The sequence below is a fragment of the Trichosurus vulpecula genome, chromosome 5 (genome assembly GCF_011100635.1).
Source record: "Trichosurus vulpecula isolate mTriVul1 chromosome 5, mTriVul1.pri, whole genome shotgun sequence".
NCBI lineage: Eukaryota > Metazoa > Chordata > Mammalia > Diprotodontia > Phalangeridae > Trichosurus > Trichosurus vulpecula.
Window position 1 is genome coordinate 270,977,695 of NC_050577.1, and position 19,565 is coordinate 270,997,259.

Genomic DNA, 19,565 nt, shown 5'->3' on the forward strand with positions numbered 1-19,565 from the left:
CTAGCACACAACGCCTGCCCCAAAATAAGTGCTCAATAAATGCCTATTGACTGACCGACTGACTGATGAGACCAGAGACTGTTTTCTGATTTTCTTTGTATCCCTAGAATTTAGCATAGTTCCTGTAATAAATGCTTATTGACTGACTAAGCTCTGTAGATATTTAAAAAAAGGCCAAAAACAAAATCCACGCAAGGAGCTCACATTCTAATGGGGAGACCACAAAAATAACTATGTCTATACAAGATGTATTTGGTGTAAACAAAACGATGGGGGATAAACTCAGAGGGAAGCTGGGTCGAAGAGAATAGGAGGATGCGGAGAAAGACTCCTGTGGAAGCCAGGATTTAAGCTCAGTCTGGAGGCACAAAGTCCTGGCCCAAGTGAGCTAAGTCAACAGGCATTTTTAAGCACCTACTATGTCCCAGGGACTGGGCTAACTATACAAAGGACATACAAAGAAGATCCTCGTTGGCATACACAACTTCCTCTCCAACACTCCCAGGCCAAGAGCTTTGCAAGCTTCCAAAGCACAAACGGAGCATGCGCATTAGCTCAGCCTAGGCTGCCTTATTAAGACTGGATTTCTTCGAATGCCCCGCCCCCACCCCCTGCCTCACGTGTGCGGCCGGAGGTGGCGGACAAACAGGGAGGGGAATTTTTGCAAGCACTGGGAGGAGGAAGAGGAAGTCGAATGGAAAGCATAAGGCCTGGGAGTGGACTGGGTCTCCACTGGGTCAAGGCTATCGCTACAGCCAGATTCCTGGTGTGTCAAAAGCACGTGGTACCACTGCCTCCTCCCCACTTCACCAAGCTTGAGGCCCACAGTCAATCCCACCCCCCCGTTCAAAAAAAAAAAAAGTTGCGAATAGCTCAACCCAATTAGCTTAGGCCGCCTGCGCTCCCGGAATTTTGGGAGTTGTAGTCCCACCCGGAAAGCGTCCTCATTGGCCACTGCAGAAGGATAGACTACGGATCCCAACATACCTCAGTCATCACAACACTCTTCTCCACCCTCCGCTTCGCGCAGCTTCCTGGGATTGGTAGTTCTAAGGCCTGCAAACTTCGAAGGCCGGAAGAAAAGAAAGAACTACAAGCCCCGAAAGGACCTGCGCCCAACTCTCTCCCCCGCCCCTCTCTCTGGCAGAGTGGTGTTTTTGTTGTTGGTGAAAGGTGAGGGGAACAGCTGATCTTCTGGTGGGGTAAGAGAATTGGTCCTAATTTTTGTTTTGGGGGGGAACGGAACTTTATAGAGTGTCACCCCAACTTTCCATCTTTGAAAAAGAACTCTAGGGAAACAGACTTTTTAAAGGGTTAACCCTTTAGTGGAAAGGACCCCCCCCGCCCCGCAGCTCTCCCCCAGTGTTTAGGGGAGCGTGGGTTTGAGAGGTTCCCTGGACTTGGAGGGAGCTCCCTGCTTGCCTTCCCCTGCTCGCCTTGGGTAACTCACCCTGAACGACTGGGTAGATTCGGGAGGGAGGAATTGTGGGTGCTGAAATCAGGGCGAACCCCTTTTTGATCATCCCCTCTCAGGGCAGCCATCTCCCTCAAAATCATTTCCAAGGGTCTTCTCTGCCCTCCCTGGGCAGGGCACTGGGGAGCTCTGGGGTCATGCGACAAGAGTGAGGGTCTGTGGATCCTCCCCATATGGATGCCTCTAAATCTGATCACACACACACACACACACACATACACACACCTCTTTTTAATGATGATGCAATGCATAATTTTCTATTTTTTTTTCCCAGCCCTGGAGAAAGAATCCAGACTTAATGTAGCCTCTGTTGGGGGCTCGAGAATTATCTAGACTTCCCCAATTTAGATCCTTGGGAATAAAACTCCCTCCCCACACCTTTACCCCAACCTTTTAGGACAGTAGAAAAAAATGTCCTGCTTGAAGGTAATGTAGAGAATCAGCAGGACTTAACTTGAGGGTCTTTGAGCCCAAGATAAATTAAAGAGTCAAAGGGGTTACATCACGTTTAATTTCCTGCCTGGTTTCCAGAGAAATTTTAAGCCCTTTCCCCATTGCCAGTTGTACTCCCAGCTGCCTTCTTTCACTTGGGTTTATTTGGGTTTTTTTTTAATTTGTTTTTTAACTTTAAAAGTCTCTGCCCCGTCTTCCCCCTCCTGGCACCAACCAGTATGGGTCTGTGATGTTTTGGGACCTGCACATGACTAGTGGCGTATTCTGATTGGACACCCTGTGAGCTGCGTTTCAGACGTAGGTGGGAGGGAGCAGGCAGAAAAGGGAGGACTCTTAGTTCTGGGCAATAGTTTCTCTTTTCTAATCCTCACATCCCATCTTCTCTTACCCACCCTTCTGCCCCAGAGCATACCAGAACACCTCTACTTTCATACCCTATTCTGCAGCTGTCAGTCTCTGAGGAGTAACTTAAACATTTAGGACTAAAATGGCAGAAACTGGGGAGGAGAAGGAATTGGTCTATTCTGGAGCTGAATTTGGTTTATCCTCTTTGAAGAAATCAGGAGGTCAAGCATCCCAATGGGATGGTAGGTCAGAGGTCCAGGAAGCAGGAGATGTCGGTTTTGTTCCATCTGCTAATACTGGAAATTAATCTTTACCTTCCCACCCACCCCCAGTCTCATCTGTGCCCAAGGGTGGGGTGTTCCTGGCTTCTGGCCCCTACATTCCATCTCCCCCATCCCACCACGTTCCTATCTGATGTTTCACTCCACCCTGAAGCAGCCGCCTCCAGGATTTTTGACTTCATGGGGTAGTATTTAGGGAGTCCAGCATAAAGCCAATCCCTCTCTACCTTTTCTCTGTCATTTGCCTCAAATGGGAGTGGGGATAGTTGGGTTCCCAAGAATTTATAAGGATAAAGACACTCAGGACAGTGGGGCATAATAAGGCTTTCAGTTTGGACACTCCAGCCAGATTCTAGTCCTGGAGACTCAGCCATTCTTGTCCCTTGGTTATTATCACTTATTATCAGTTGTCCTTAGAGTCTTAGAGCTGCAGCTGTGTCAACAGCCCCAGGAAGTGAGTGGTCAGTTTGACTTCCAAGGAGGGAGGGTGAGGAAAGAGAGTACCCCTTTCTGCAATTTAATTCTGTATTCAAGAGCTTTGAAAATTAAGGGCCTAAAGTAGGGGGAGGAACTGGAGCAGTGGAAATGGGGTGTAAGTTAAAGAAAGAGTGAGAGGATAGAATTGGAAGCCGGAGCTGAAGGGCAGGGTGTGTTAGAGTTAGGGGCACTGAGCTTCTGTAGGGCAGAGATTTATATTATGGAAAATACCTGTGAGCTCCAGACTGAAAGGGGCAGATTCAAAGCCTGAATGCCTTGGTTCTGAGAACCAAGAATGAAAATATCTGGGTTCTATGTTCTTAGGGCCATGGTAGTTGAGATTTTAGGGCCATGGTAATCAAGATTCCTTGGTCCCCGGTATGATGGTTGGTATAGTTGTGTATGAGGAAACAGATTGGGGAAGAGGTTAGCTTTAAAGCATTGAACCCCTCATTATCACCTGCCTACTGGACATCTCCAGACCTGGTGGTTCATGGGCATCTCAAAGGCAACACGTCCAAGCCAGAATTCATTATCTGTCCCCACTGTCTTTCCAGTCCCTCATGTTCCAAGTCTTAGACTCATCCTTTTCTCTCTCCCTCACACCCCCATCCCATTCATTGCCAAACCTTGCCAATCCTACCTCACCAGTACCTGTTGCATATGTCCCCTTCTTGGTATTTACTCAGCCACCACCTACTCCAGGTCCTCATTACCTCTGGCCTGAATTATTGCAAAATCTTCCTAATTGGTCTCCCTGATAACCGTGTCCTTTCAGTCCAGTCCTTTCTCCGCACAAACGGCCGAATCCATATTCCTAAAGCACTGTTCAGACCTCACTCGTCACTCTTCTGCTCAAGGAACTTCAATGGTTCCCCATCACCTCTAACATAAAATACATTTTAAACTCTTTCCGATCTGGTTTCAAACTCTTTCCAGATGTAGCTCCTTACTTCACCCAATGCACTCCTGACCAAAGTGGCCTTCTCATTATTCCCTAGACATGACGTTCTGGCCTTTCCACAGGTCGTCTGTCCCCTCTGCCTGGAATGTTCTTCTTCCTCACCTTTACCTCTTGGCATCCCTGGCTTCATTCAAAGCTCAGCTCCAGTACCACTTCCTGCTTGGGGCCTTTTCTAATCTCCCCCAATCATTGTGAGTTCTCCTCCCCAGAAAATACGTTAGTCACATTTCGTATTCACTCGACTGTGTGCAGGTTGTTTCTGCCCGGTAGAATGTGAGTTCCTTGAGGAAAGGGACCGTTAACATTTTTCTCTTCTTTTCTCAGAAACTAGCATAATGCCTGATGAATCACAGGAGTTTAACAAGTACTCATTGGATTGAACTAACTCCTCACTTCTTGGCAGGACTGAGATATCTAAGAAGGCATCATGGAGGAGTCATTGCTCAGCCGAACCCCACCCCGGGGTGGGGTCACTTTTCTGAATGTGGCTAGGACCTATATCCCCAACACCAAGGTGGAATGTCACTACACCCTACCCCCAGGCACTGTGGCCAATGCCAGCGACTGGATTGGCATCTTCAAGGTACCTGTCAGGAGAGTGTGACTGTTTTAGGATAGAGGGTAGGGGGACATAGGCTGCTTAAATCAACAGGTGGGAGGAGAGAGGGACAGAGGTGACAGTGATGCCTGGCTTTCTTGCCCTACTCCAGGACTGGGAATGAGCTGAAACTCCTCCCTTTCCCAGTTGTCCTTAAGCCCCCCCAAGTGCCCCTCTAGTCCCTACCCCCACCCCCAGCCCTAGAGTGCTGCCTAGTACCCCCAGCAGAAGGCAAGTCAGAGCTCATGACTTACCAAAGTCAGGAATGGTTACAGCCTAACGGTCTCATTCCAACTTTGGGTACTTACAGACAGAGGCCTCCTCAGTTCGAGATTATCACACCTTCGTCTGGTGCGTGGTGCCTGAAGGTGCAGCTGAGGGCACTGCTGTCCACTCCAGTGTCCAGTTCCAAGGTATGTGGGGAGACCAGAGTGCTGGGAGGAGGAGCAAGGGGACAGACGTTATAGGAAAGGTAAGCTAGAGAGAGACTAAGAGACAGGAGCTCGGATACAAAGAGAGGAAATAAGTGCAATTGAGTCCAGTGGAAATTACATGCAGATGTATGGAGGGAGAGGCTAGAAAGCCAAGGGGATTTCATAGACTCTCGGGGTTGATGGGGACTGGAGATACCAAATATTAGTCCAGTTGCTCAGGATTTCTCTTTTAGAACTGGGAGAATTAAGCAGGGAAAGATTTCTGGAGTAGGAGTCTGTGGAATAGGGTTGAGAAGGAAGAGGGTTAGGAGAAACAGCCTTTGAGAAGCTCTGAGGTAGGAGAAGGGGCCAGAGAACCAGAGCTGAGGAATCCTGGAGATAAGGAGGGGTTAATAGAGAGAGGGTGTTTGAAAAGTTCAGAGGTGAGAATTAGATGTCGGTGTGGGGCAAGGTCTAGGTCTTGCCTCTGAGGGCTCTTAAGTGCCCAATTCTTTCTGCAGCCAGCTACCTGCCCAAGCCAGGTGCCCAGTTCTACCAGTTCCGCTACGTAAACCACCGAGGCCGAGTGTGCGGCCAGAGCTCCTCATTCCAGTTTCGGGAACCAAGGCCCATGGATGAACTGGTGATGCTGGAAGAACCTGAAAGTGGTTCTGATATCCTGCTTGTTGTACCCAAGGCGACGGTGCTGCAGGTAAATGAGAGGAATGGTGCTGGGGCCTCCTCCATCCTTACTCTGAAATCCTTGTTCTATATGTTGTGAATTACACCTGACCCCTAGCCTCCAGGAGCTTCCAGTCTGATAGAAAAGATGAGACATAGGGTCTGGACATGGGGAAAAGACTAGGAACAGATGGGATCCGAGGGAACAGACCAGTTCAGAACAAAGACCAGATGGACAGAGGCCTGCCTTTCAAGTGCTGAGTGGATAAGTAGAGACCGGATGAGCACAGCCAAGAACTTGGGCTGGAGGCTAGTGGGAGTGATAGGAGAAATGCTTTATTTGGGAAGTCTTCCTAGAAAGTAGGAGATAAAGAGCAGCCTTAAAAAAAAAAAGATGTCTAGCGAGTGGGAGTATTATCTAGGTGATGGTGGTGGGTATGCATTAGATACATTCCCTTAGATACATCCCCTTAGAAAACTCAAGGCCAACATAGAAATACAGTCATGAAAAAAATAGAAATATTAAGAATGGATAATGGGTATATTCAGTATAAGTCAGAGTTCAACTTACAAAAATCAGGAATGGTTAAAGCAAAGGAGCCTTATTCTCAAATTCAGAAACATTGGCAAAAGCCGTATCTTCTGTTCAGATGAATCATGGAATGTTTGCCAGAAGAAGGAGGATTCAGGCATTGTTAGGCCAGGGATGGAGTAGTTATGATAAGTTACAAATGAATAGGGCCGGAAGAAGGTGGAAGTGGAATGAGCAGCTGGGAGGGCTGTGCCGAATGAGCAGGGAATGGAGGTAGGGTCAAGTGGCATAGAAATCTTTCCAAGCCTGTTTCCCCTCTTGCCAATTCTTTTTATTATTCACAGTGATTGCACTTCCCAGCCCAGAACCACAACCAATTGTTCCGGGGAGAGGGGGAATCAGGAAGAGTAGCATGAGGGTAATGGGGGAGGGGGAATGGCTATTGACTTTACATGGACATCTCTAGAACCAGTTAGAAGAAAGCCAGCAGGAACGGAATGACCTGATGAGACTGAAGTTGCAGTTGGAGGGGGAGGTGACAGAGCTGAAGAGCAGGGTACGTGAGCTGGAGACCACGCTGCAGGTCACCAAGGAGGAGCAGGCCAAGCTGATGGAGCAGTACAAGGTGGGATCACCTACCTGCAAGCCCATGAGGGTTCCAGAATCTGGATCCTTGTGGAGGAGAAGGGGGAGCTGTTGGGGGGTGGGTGAGTCCTCAAAGGAGTGGGGTTGGTGGAGTCAGGGTCAATGTTAGGTTGCAGAAAGAACGTCCCAATCCAGTGATGGGGGACCAAAGGGAGCTATGACATTTCCTCTTGTAAAGGACTCACTTAAACATGGTAGAGTCTGGGATGGCTCACAGCATAGTATGGTAAAATGATCACTGGCCTTAGAGTCAGAAGACTCGAGTTCAGTGCTGGCTCTGAACATTTACTAGCTAGGCACTCATTAATGTGACATCAGACAAGTCACTTAAACATATCCTGCCTAAGTGCCTCATCTGTGAAATGGGGGTATTCATTGTATCCCTTGTGTTGTGAGGAGAAGCACATTGTAACCATACTATAAAGTGTTATGTAAATGGGAGCTATGGGTTATCGTTATGGGGTGGGGAGGTCCAGCACAGAGGCCAGGGGATGTCTGAGATGACTCCTCCAAGTTCCCTTCAAGGAGGACGCCTCGTGGTGCAGTGGGAAAAGCAGTGGCTTTGGAATCTGAGGATAGGCTCAAATCCTGGCACTGCCACTTCTGCCAGGGCGACCCTCTCAGCTTCTGTGTGCCTCAGTACCCTCATCTGTAAAATTAGGGAGTTAAGCCATGTGGCCCTGGGGGATCCCTTCCAGCTCCCAATCTAAGTTCCTGTGTGGCAGTGGGAACAGAAGGGAGAGGGAGGAAGCCTCTGAAGTTTTTGAGCTCCCTTCCTGCTCCCCCCTTTGCCTCTGTTTCCCTCTCAATGAGGGGAGTCTCAGCCTTCTTCTCCTTCTGGGATAACCCCAGGGGCTATCACGTGCCCATGGGGAACTTAAAGAAGAGCGGGATGTCCTGAGCAGACAACAGGGAGATCATGTGGCCCGGATCCTGGAACTGGAGGATGACATCCATACCATCAGTGAGAAGGTGCTGGAGAAAGAGGTGGAGCTGGACAGGTAAGGAAAGGCCCCTTCCCCCGCTCCACCCCTGATCCCCAAGCTAAGACCCAGGAGTCAGTGGGGAAATCCCATCATGGGGGAAAGTTTGTGAGCCTGGCCAGTAAACACCACTCAAGGGACAGTATAAGAATGCATCTGTTGGCATAATATCAATGAGCAGGAATAAGGTTAGATTCCCAGGATTTACTGACAGCCAGATTACACACTATTAGAACTGGGTCAGCGAGAGCTTGTAGCTTCTCTTAGCCCTGGAGACTTAAAGTCATAGAAAGAATCTTAGCATTAGAAAAGAACCTTATGGATCAGCCACCCCAGCCTCCCCTTCAGGACAGATATCCCTTCTGTAAACTCTGACAGGTAGTCAGCCAGCCTTTGCATGAACACTTCTAACAACAGGGAGCTCACTACCTTACCTAAAGTAATCCATTCCATTTTTGAATGCTTTTTAAAAAATGTTATTCTTAATTTATTCAATATAACAAGCATTTCCATAACATAGTAAAATAAAAAAGATGATTGTACACGAAACTGCAAATCTGCTATGCACAACTTGCTATTCCTTTCAAATATACAACAAAATCATCCCTCCTCTCCCTCTGTCCACATAAGGAATCATACCCTTACCTGCGGGTGCTCTGCCCAAAGAAATAGAAATTTTGATTGCTGAAACCTAGCAAGATGTATTAGGGTTTATGGCCTAGATTCCTTTTTTATGGACCATTCCTTAAAACCAAACACTCTGGCTTTCATCGATTGACCAACAATTGTGTGTTTGTCTTTCGTTTTTGAGGAGGACCATGACATCAGGCAGATGATGACATGACTTGCATTTGATTTGAGTGAGGTGGGGCTGTGCAAGGTCACCAGCCTCACTTTCTCCTCCATAGCCTGGGTCTAATGGCCTGATATTCACCAGGACAACTGGAGGTGGCCCAGGATGCATTAGGAGACTTTAGCCCTTTCAGGCTAAGGTCTTTTCGGGTTCTCACTTTGAGTGAGGTAAGGGCCTCAAGCCTCACTTGGTCATCGTTTGGATTCTGATGGCTCAGAGTGAGTGTAAATAGCAGTTGTTTCTGTTTTGGACAGAAAGACCTGAGGATTTTTACCTCCCAGATTGATTTTTTTTTTTGACTAGGTAAAAAGAGACCATTTTTTGTCTCTCTTTTTTTTTTTTTCAACCTAGCCTTAATCGCTGAATGGGTGTTGCTTCAGACAGACTGAGATCTGGGAAAGACCTTAGCTTAAAAAGGCCAAGGTCTCCCACTGCATCAGGCGCCATCTCCAGTGTCCTGATCTCTGTCTTTCCACTGGACCCAGATGGCTCCGGAGGAGACAGTGAGGCTGGTGACTTTGCACGGCCCTCCCTCATTTAAATCCAATTCACTTGCATGTCATGACATCTCCTTCCTGGTGTTGTGGCCCTCTTCAAGAATGAAGGACAAGTAACAACCACAAAGTCAAGAAGGTTACCATTTCTCTCTCTTTCTCTCTCTCTCTCTCTCTCTCTCTCTCTCTCTCTCTCTCTCTCTCTCTCTCTCTCTCTCTCTCTCTCTTTTAATTGTCAAGTTTCTCTCCCTTCAATTTCTACCCATTGGTCCTAGTTGTGTCTTATGGAACTGTGATGGGATAAGCCTTATCCCTCTTCCATTTTCCAGGCTACGTATTTTCAGTTCCTTTCATTGTTTCTCATATAATATAATTTCTGGCCCTCAGTTACCCTCCCAGGACAGGGGTTCCTAACCTTTCTTTGCATCCTGGACCCCTTTGGCCATGGTCTGGTAAAGCTGATGGAACCCTTCTCAGAATCACATCTGTTACCTACTTTCAGAAATGAAATCAATGCTAAATATTAGTTAGAAAACAGTGAAAATAAAGATGTCATTTTTTTCCCCCGTCCAGGTTCACAGACCCCTCTGAAATCTCCCTGCCTTATAAGGGTTGTCAACATCCCTCTTAAAATGTGGCGCCTAAGGGAATAACCTCAGTCCTCTAGATTGGATCCACCTAGTCCATGGGACAATGATATTGTTATCTCTCCATTTGAATACTGTATTTTTGTTAATGCAGCCAACAATTACATTAACTTTTTGGCAGCCGTGTCACATTATGTATTCTGATTGACCTTGCAGTAAAATTAGGTCTTTTTCCCATGCCCTGATACTAAATCAGGTCACACTCATCTTGTACCTGTGCAGTTGCTCTTTTGAGCCCTTTGCTTCCACTTAGAAGCAGAGGAATAAATAAGTAGACCTTTCATGTCTCTTGGGGTCTGTGGCACCTATAAACCTTGCCCATCAGAAGGGTTCAGAACGTTGAGGCCTAGGAAGAGCCAGGAGGAGGTGAGGCAGCTGGGACCTGAGATTAGAGCTAGGGAAAGCAGTTAATTACAGCTGATGGGAGATCCTAGGACGAAGCCAGCCTAGAGCCAGAAAGAGTTTAGAAGATCATCCAGGTTTTATGTCTGAACCATACAGAAACAGGTAAGAAAGAGTGGTAAGGGCTGAGTCAGGGAGGGAAGCCTAACAGCAAGATAGAGGCACAAACTGTGGAGCTTGCCTCCCAGGTAACCCGTTAGACTTGGAGTCAGGAGGTCAGGAGTTCTAACTTTGTCTTACTAGCTGTCAAGTCAATAAGCATATATATGTTTATATGTTTATTTGGCGGGGGGGGAAGGGGAGACACATGGACTGGGATTAAGTGACTGGCCCAGGGTCATACAGCTAGTTAGTGTCTGAGGCTGGATTTGAACTCAGGTCTTCCTGACTCCAGGACTGGTACTCTATCCACTATACCACCTAGCTGCCCCTCAGCAAGCATTTATTAAGCACCTACTATGTGCCAGGCACTGTGCTAAGCACTAGGTTACGAAGAAAGGCAAAAAAACACTCCCTTCTCCCGAGGAGTTCACAGTCTAATGAGGGAGACACCATGCAAATGGCTATGTATGAACAAGATATATTTGATATCTTAGATATCTGTCTTATCTTAGATATTCTAAATACCTTAGATATCTACATTAGATATATTAGAGTAGTGAATAGAAGGAAAGCATTAGCATTAAGGAAAGACTTCTTGTAGAAGGTGGGATTTTAGGTAAGACTTGAAAGAAGCCAGGGAAGCCAGAAGGTAGAGATGAAGTGAGAGCATTCCAGGCACAGAGACTAGTTGGGGAAAGTGCCTGGAGTTGGGAAATGGAGTGTTGTGCAAAGAACAGCAAGGAGGCCGGCGTCACTGAATACCTGGGTACTGGGGGTGTGGGCGAGGAAAGGTAGGAGGTTATGAATGCTAAACAGGGGATTTTATATTTGATCCTGGAAGCGATTGAAAGCCACTGGAGTTTACGGAATGAGGGCTAGGCTGACATGGTCAGTCACATAGGTCAGTTTGGGGAAGACCCACCAGCAGCTATTGCAGGCATGAGATGATGAGGACCTGCACCAAGATGGTGGAGAGGAAGGAAGGGGACACGGATGAAAGATGTCACAGAGGTAGAAACAACAAGACTTGACAAAGGATCGGATTGGGGTGGGGAGAGCGACAGAGAGTGAGGAGTCGAAGATGACACCTAGGTCGTGAGCCTGGTGATCAGAATGATGGGTACCTTTGACAATAGTAGGGAAGTTAGAAAGAGTTTGGGGTTCGGGAAAAAATAAATTTAATAATGGACTTGTCGAGTTTAAAATGTCTATGAGATATCCGGTTCGAGATGTCCATTGGGCAGCTGGAGATCCAAAACTGGAGGTCAGGAGAGAGCCTAAGGCTGGACAGATAGATCTGAGAGTTGTCTACGTAGAGATTATAATTGAGTGTAAGAGCTGATGAGCTCACCAAGCACAATCATCTAGAAGGAGAGGAGAAGAGAGCCTTAGGTGACAGCCGTGGTTGGTGGGTGCTGTGTGACCCTGGACAATTGATTTAACCCCTCTCACTCTCATTTCTCATTTATAAAATAAAAGAATTGGACTCAATGGCCTCTAATATCCATCCATTCGACCTCTTAAGTTCTATACATATTGTCATTGGTCTGCAGGGTCAAGGATGCGGTGAAGGCCTTGACTCAGGAGCAGGAGCAGCTTCTGGGGCGGCTGAAGGAAGAACAAGCAGACAAGGAGCAAAGCCAGGTGAGGGGCCAAACAGGAAAGGGGCAGTGCCAGGTGAGGGGCCAAACAGGAATGGGGCAGTGCCAGGTGAGGGGCCAAACAGGAAAGGAGCATGCCAGGTGAGGGGCCAAACAGGAAAGGGGCAGTGCCAGGTGAGGGGCCAAACAGGAAAGGGGCAGTGCCAGGTGAGGGGCCGAACAGGAAAGGGGCAGTGCCAGGTGAGGGGCCGAACAGGAAAGGGGCAGTGCCAGTTGAGGGGCCAAACAGGAATGGGGCAGTCCCAGGGGAGGGGCCAAACAGGAAAGGGGCAGTGCCAGGGCTTCATGGGGAAAGAGAAAACAGGAGGCAGAGGGTCCAAAATTCTAGTCATCTGTAATCTCTTCATACCCATGTACTGCTGGGAACTCTGGGCTGGGACACCGGAGAGCTGAGTCCAGCGGGGCACAGATGGTCAGGCTCAGGCTCCCCTCAAGCTTCAAGTCTGGGAAACTGACTCATTCTGGTCTGGCTTATTGGCCTGCAGCACAGGCCATGCTTTATGGTCCGGACTTTGCAGACATTCCTCCCAAGTGTAAGTAGAATAGTGGATAGAGTACTAGGCTCAGAATCAGGAAGATTTGAGTTCAGATCCTGCCTCAGACACATATTAGCTGAGCTAATTTCTTAACCTCCCCCAGCCTTCATTTCCTCATCTATAAAGTGAGAGGGTTGGACTTGAGACACTTTCAGGCCCAGCTCTGAATCTGTGACCCTGTGTTTCCCACCAGGCCGAGCTACAGGCCTCACAACTGGAGTGCTGTCGCCTGAGTACAGACCTACGGAAGGCCAAAAGTCATCAGGGGGAGCAGGCTTCTCAGCTCCAGAGACTGCAGGAGGAGGTCACCCGCATCCAGAATCTGCTGGATGGGGCCCAGCAGCGGATTGTGAGTAAGGGCCTGGACGCCTGAATTCTGGGCCAGGGGAGCCAGAAGAGTCCAGAGTGTAGGACAGAGGGGTCATACTCAGGGCAGGCAACTCTGAGGGCTCCCTGAACCAGCTTAAAATGCTGGGAACCTGGCTTAAAACCAGGAAATGTTTAACAAAATAAATGCAGATGTAATATGACATAATATTCATTTGAGGCTTTCCGAGGCAATACGCAGCCCTCAGGGATCCATTAGTTTGATACCCCTAGTATAGGGGAAGCTTGGGGGTTCCAAAAAATGGAAAGGGAAAGGAAGGGAGTAGCAGCTGTGGTTCGGGGGACAAGGCACCTGGGTCCTGAGTGGAGGAAGAATGTAGAATCTAAATGGAAGATAGGAAACTTCAAGTTGAGAGCCTTGGGGTCCCCATCTTAGCTCAGGTGTAACTGACTCCATGCCTGTCTCCTCCCCTGGAGGCTGAACTGGAGCCCCTGAAAGAGCAGCTTCGGGGGACCCAAGAGCTCGCAGTCTCAAGCCAGCAAAAAGCTGCCCTGCTCGGGGAGGAGCTGGCCAGCGCAGCAAGTGCCAGAGACCGAACCATGGCCGACCTCCATCGGAGCCGGCTCGAGGCAGCTGAGGCCAACAACAGGCTGGTGGAGCTGAGTCTGCAGTGGAGAGAGGACAAGAGCTCATGGAACAAGGAACGAGCAGGACTTCTGCAAAATGTAGAGGTGCAGAGACGGGGTGTGAGGACGGGAGCCAGGCCACAGGGAGGCGTGGAATGTAAAAGCCGTGTCAGCTGTTTGCTGGGGAGAGCCCTATCCTGGGTTAAAAAGGAGGTGCTGGGCACTTGCCAGTTCAGCTGGTTTGGGGTTAGGTGGGGAATGAGTCTGAGCTATACTTTCCTGTCATGTCTATTCCTGACCATAGAGTGCCTCCTCTCCCCACCCCACTCTTAACCCAGCTGTCTTCCCATCCTGCCTTCTTCCTGACCTTCCTGGGCCTTCTTTCCATTTTCCCCTGTTCTTCACAGACTCTGGGACCATGAGAGTTGAGTGAGGGAGGCAGCAAAGGGGATCCAGAGAAGTAAGAACAGTGAACCCGAAGAGTGAGGAGGTGGTGCAAGGGTGGGGCTCTGATCAGTGACATTCTCCTTCCTGCCCTTTTCCTTTCTGCCCATGCCTAGGCAGAGAAGGATAAGATCCTGAAGCTGAGTGCGGAGGTCCTGAGACTGGAGAAAGCCGTGCAAGAGGAGAGGACCCAGAGACAAGGGCTCAAAGCTGACTTGGCTCGAGAGAAGGATTCCAGTCTGGTAAGACATCTCAGCCACCCGTGCCTCTGCCCACAACTCCCTGGAGCCTACTGTCCCTTCTCCCTAAACTCCTAGGATGTCAGCTCAGAAGCCAGAGGTCAGAGGATCATAGATCTAGGGCTGGAAGAAACCTCAGAGGCCATAGAGTTCAATTCCCTCATTTTACAGACTAAGAAACTGAAGCCCAATGAGGGTAGATGACTTGCTGAGGATAATGCTCAGGCACATTTTGTTTTGCATCTTGTTTATGAGCAGCCTTGTCTACTTTGATTTGAAGTTTAGAGTCCCTCTTTCTACCACTAGCATATATGCCGATGGCCTCGGTTTGATTGACTTGAAGTGACCCATGCTGACAAACTGTAGTTGGAACATATCATGACTAACCACTGGCGAGGACTTAAGCAACCCACACTCAGCCTAGTTATAGTCTTGCAGACCTTGAGTCCTTAAGAAACAGAAGGAGCCAGGTCTCCTACTCCCTAGCCTGAGATTTGTGGGCTAGGGAAGGGATTGTGGGTCAGGTGGAGTATTGAGGGGGACCAGAGTGGGAGAGGCTGGCTTTGGGATCCCAGGTTTCTTCCTTCCAGGTCACAGAGGTCATGTAAAGAGAGAAGTCCTGGATTTCATGTTCTCTGTGGTCCTTCTCCTTCAGGTGCAGTTGTCAGAAAGCAAGAGGGAGCTAACAGAGCTTCGGTCAGCCCTTCGAGTATTTCAGAAGGAAAAGGAGCAGCTGCAGGAGGAGAAGCAGGTGAGCCGTGCTGAGAGCTCAGGAGGCCCTGGGCCCCACTGCCACAGCTTCTGCACAGACTGGGCAGTTTCCAGCTTTGCCAACTCCTCTGAGCACCCAGAGCCCCAGCCTAGGGCCTGTCTGGGACAGGAGCAAAAGGGCAGCCTTCCAAGTCAGAGGACAATCCCAGCTATGCCTCTTACCAGCTGTGTGATCTGGGGCCCTCCTGGACCTCAGGCTTCTCATTTGTAAAATCTGTCAAATTTGACTGGGGGGCCCCAGAGGTTCCTTTCAACTTAAATCTCTGACTCTATGATATAAGAACTTGGGGCCTTTCAAAAAGGATGTGGTCGCTTTCAATTTCCTGAACATTAGAATATAATATAGATGCTATTACATGATTCTATAATAGCGTTGGTGTGATATTAGTGGAGGAATAAGACGGACTAGCAGCAAGCTAAAGGGGAGGGGTGCAGGAGAGTCTGAGATCAAAACTGGCAGGGAGCAAAGTTGCCCTTCTTCTTTCCCCCTCCCCCAGAGGTCCTCACACCCCAAGGAGTGCAGGCAGAACTCACCCCTGGGACCAGGGAATCCTCATGGCCCAGGTGGGTTGGGGCCTTCTCTGTCTTTACCATGTGCTTCAAACCCAGGAACTGCTCGAATATATGAGGAAGCTGGAGGCCCGCTTGGAAAAAGTGGCCGACGAGAAATGGAGTGAGGATGCAGCCACTGAGGATGAGGAGGCAACTCCTGGGCTGAGTCCGTGCATCCCTGACCCCCTTTCTCCCGCCCTTCCCTTCCCCACCCCAGCACCACTCAGTGCCTAGCAGGAAAGCTTCAGGCCCCCAGCCCTCTCCCTCAGGGTGTCTTTTAGGGATTGGACCCCTCTCCCATATGTCCCCCTATGGGGGTTGGTTCCAGGTCCTTTCCTCCCTCTCTTCTCTTTTTTTAGAAGGTCCCAAGCCTTTGATAGTCCTTCCTCTTCCCCATTCACAGGCTGCCCTGCGGCAGTTCTGACAGACTCAGAGGATGAATCCCCAGAGGACATGAGGCTTCCTTCTTATGGGTTGTGTGAGCGAGGAGGCCCTGCCTCTGCTACCTCTGCACCCCGAGACACCCCCGCTCTTGTGGTCATCAGCCAACCATCCCCTATTGCTCCTCACATGACAGGGCCCCATGAAGACAGTAGCTCTGACTCGGTGAGTAGAACATGCAGGACAGTCTTTGGGAGAAGTGGTAGGGGAGGGTTAAGAGGGTTATACCAGATGTCTTAACCTCCAGACACAGATTTTCAGCGTGATTGGTCACTCTGTTCTCCGTGACTGGGGAGGGAGAGGACTCAGTTGTCCTTGCCCTCCAGTCCAGCCTGTCCCAAGTCCATTTGACCACCCACCCTTCAAACAGTCTATGCTTGAACTACAGGCTTGCTCCTGGCCTCCATCCATACTCCCCATCTCTGATAGACTCATCTTGGTCCCATATTCTGGTCCCCACCTCTGTCCCATGCCCTGGCTTCCCTTCCACTCCCATCCCAGGCCTTGGTTCACTTTTGCCAGGCCCCATTCATGCCTCTTCATCTCCCTTCCCCATCCCCTAACTTCTAAAATGCTGCCCTCCTCTCCCCTGTGTCTGAGTGCCCAGGAGGCAGAGGATGAAAAGGCAGTATTGATGGCAGCAGTGCAGAGCGGAGGGGAGGAGGCCAGCCTGCTGCTTCCTGAACTAGGCAGTGCCTTTTATGACGTGGCCAGGTGAGATGGGAAACTACCAGGGGTGTGCCAGGGCAGAGCAGAGCCCCATGACCAGGGATAGCCCTCAGCCATTGCTATACCCGGTGTGAACATCGGTGTGCCCTTCCCCAGACCCATCTTCTTGACCAAAGCCAGGATGGAGAAAGGGCCCATGGTGGGGTCAGTGGCACATAAGGTTACCTGCTACCCCAAAGCCCCAGACTCCTCTAGGTTCTCATTTCACTCAACTTAAGAATGTCCCATCAGCACTCAGAGGCTCTCCTTGTAACAAGCTTCTGTGTTGTTTTAGCACCATCTTCCGTGGAGCCCAAATTGTCTTGCACCCCCTCTCTCCTGCCCTTCCCCCCCCCCACGCTGGCAGGTAGGTGCCCAGACCTCTGGATAAAGGGAAGCAATCAAGGACCACAGGGATGGGAAAGCTAGATTCAGCATCTGATTATCCATGGGTCTTTGACTTTCCCCAACTCCCTTGGGGACTCAGCAAGGGGTGGAGTTGGAGATGGGGAGAGCCAGGTATCAGAGTGGTAAGTACCTCCCCCAACCCAGCAAAGGGTAAAAGATTGAGATCCAGGCATCTGGCCCCCAGCTTTGTCCCAGACCTTGGGACAGACTCAGGGCAGAGGAGATGGGAGAACGCTGTCATCTCCTCCTTGGCTAGAGCAGGAAGATGAAGGACGATGTCAGACTCATTTTCGGCCTCATTAGGCAGCAGACAGAGATGGAGGGAGGAGAGCAGGGGGTTGGGGGATGGGCTTTGGAAACTTGGCTGAGGAGGCCAGTGAGAGGCTGGGGAGGTAACGGATGCCAGCCTCTTTGAGAGCTAGGACAAAAACAAGGCCTCTTTGGTTCTGCCCCCATGGGCCTCTGCCTTAAGAAGAACCAAAAGAGGGAGTGATGTAGGCAGCCTAGGAAGTTGGACATCTGTGTCCGTTTGCCAAAAACAAGAACAACTAGGAGCCTGGGCATCTGGATTTCTGCTCCTAGGATCGAGAAGGAAGGGGTAGGCCAGCAGGACTAAATCACCCCCCCACCACTCTACCTCTCCATAGTGGCTTTGTTGGGGGCCCCCTTTCCGAGGCCAGCCCAGGGGGCCCTGCCGCCCCTCCTTGGAAGGAGTGTCCCATATGTAAGGAACAGTTTCCTGAGTGTGACAAGGATGCCTTGGAGGAGCACGTGGATGGACACTTCTTCTTCAGCACCCAGGATCCCTTCACCTTTGAGTGATACACACTCACACACGTTTTGTGGCAGACTGAGTTTCAGGCCATCAAGACCCCGAAGATATCCTCCTCCCCACTCCATTTCTACTTTGACCTCGAATCCACAACGATTTGTGTTAGCACTGATCGAAATGAGCACTCCTCCCCCATCCAAACAAGACAGCACCCCCAGCGGTTTGAGAGACAGACTGGGGCTCCAGGGAAAGTATCCACCAGACCCCCCTGCCCTCCAAACAGCCTGGCTTCTGTTGTGTCAGTGTTCCAAAGCCAACTCACGGAGCACACTCTCCTCCCTATTCGTTCCCATTTGAGGTTCGTATTTGTTTACCTGAGTTCTTCTGTCTCTGGGTTTGCATGGAGGCAGGGAAATCAACCTAATGACTTTTTAACGACCCTTCCAGCTCTAGGCTTCATCTCTTTCTGTTTCCTTACTCCCTTTCCCTAGCTTGTCCATATAATTAACCATTAAGTTTTGTGGTTTCTTTGGGGGGTAAAGAAGCCCCCCTGCACCCAATTTCATCCCTTTCCTGGCAGTACCCTCCTACCCCACTTGAAATGAACAACATGGAAAGGAAAAAATCATCTGTGCCTTTTGTGTTGGGAGAGGGGGGAGCAGCTGAAACCAAGTATTTCCATCTACTGGCCTGTCCTCATCCTCTTTGACAGCAATAAGATATTCTTCCCTAATACTCTCCCTGTCACCACCACATGTCCTCCCTTCCCCCCCCCCAAGTTGTGTAGCATGGGCAGAGATATTTATATGACATTATACTATTCTAATAAAATGTGTTCTTACCACAAGCCATGACTAAAGTAAAGGGGTTCAGGTATTTGGGAACAGGTGTTACTTCACTCCCTAGTCTCTGGATCTTGGTGGGAAGAAGAATTTAGTCATTTGGAGAAAAGGAGCTGAGTGAGTTCCAGGTGTGTGTCCCCCACTGCTGCCAATTCCCAGTGGGAAGAGGAAAAGGAAGCCAGGCCAAGACTGGACCTGATTCCCCGAGGGGCTGCAGTTCACTTTGCTGGCTTTTAACAGAAGGTTTGGGTTCTCTCCAAGAGACCAGTGAGGAGGGAGGAATGGGTCTATCTCAGAAGGAGGCAAAGAGCTTGGTGATCTGGAGGGGCCCACCCAGTCCTACTCAGGCTCCAGCTCCTTTGACTGCCTTCACAGCATCTAGGGTTAGGAAATGGGAAAAGAGCTGGGTTTGAAATATGCTACCTCTGCGATACTGGGCACATCAGTGAACCTTCTAGGCCTTGGTTTCCTCATCTGTAAAATGATGGTGTTGGACTTCCAGCTCAAAATCCACTGTACTATGACCTAAGCTATGCACTCATTTTAACATTCTCCTGTTTAAAAAATGTAATGCTTCTCCCTGCCAAAGTGGCTTTCCCACCCCTGTGACCACTCAGGGACCCCTCAAACCTCTACTTCTTATTCTCTAGCAGTCTTCCCCAAGGGTTCTACTGCCCTCAATCCTTCAACTTGACAGAGGCATGTGCTGTCCTCATTACTCTGTACCCCAGGCCTAGGCCTGCCCCCTTTTTCTTTCTTCCAGTACCCTGAATGATGCTGTTAACACATATTGATGCCTGTTAGAAATGCACACATCAGCCCCAACCAGAGAATGCTTTCAAGATGGCACACACCACCTTCAACATTTACTGGAAGAGACACAGAAATATCAC

General features: G+C 49.4%; 1 protein-coding gene across 3 annotated transcripts; it reads left to right on the forward strand.

Moving 5' to 3' along the window:
- Positions 1-1,133: 1,133 nt before the first annotated feature.
- CALCOCO1 (calcium binding and coiled-coil domain 1) lies at positions 1,134-18,677 on the forward strand. 3 transcript variants are annotated; one of them, XM_036761423.1, is made up of 16 exons: positions 1,134-1,202; positions 4,398-4,577; positions 4,903-5,005; positions 5,527-5,717; positions 6,685-6,843; positions 7,716-7,864; positions 11,898-11,988; positions 12,735-12,890; positions 13,346-13,600; positions 14,056-14,181; positions 14,834-14,929; positions 15,559-15,667; positions 15,905-16,107; positions 16,550-16,656; positions 16,946-17,017; positions 17,706-18,677. In XM_036761423.1, exons 2-16 carry the CDS (start codon positions 4,422-4,424, stop codon positions 17,878-17,880), a joined length of 2,148 nt encoding a protein of 715 aa, XP_036617318.1. In that variant the 5' UTR covers positions 1,134-1,202; positions 4,398-4,421; the 3' UTR covers positions 17,881-18,677. The 3 variants fall into 3 exon arrangements, with proteins under 3 accessions (XP_036617318.1, XP_036617320.1, XP_036617319.1); XM_036761425.1 differs by lacking the exon at positions 16,946-17,017 and having other exon boundaries at positions 17,641-18,677; XM_036761424.1 differs by lacking the exon at positions 16,946-17,017.
- The last annotated feature ends 888 nt before the right edge of the window (positions 18,678-19,565 follow it).

Coding starts and splice junctions, on each gene's coding strand:
- CALCOCO1 (XM_036761423.1), top strand. CDS start 4,422: ATGGAGGAGTCATTGCTCAGCCGAACCCCACCCCGGGGTGGGGTCACT. Junction 6,844..7,715: donor AGCTGATGGAGCAGTACAAG/GTGGGATCACCT, acceptor GGATAACCCCAG/GGGCTATCACGTGCCCATGG. Junction 14,182..14,833: donor GAGAGAAGGATTCCAGTCTG/GTAAGACATCTC, acceptor CTTCTCCTTCAG/GTGCAGTTGTCAGAAAGCAA.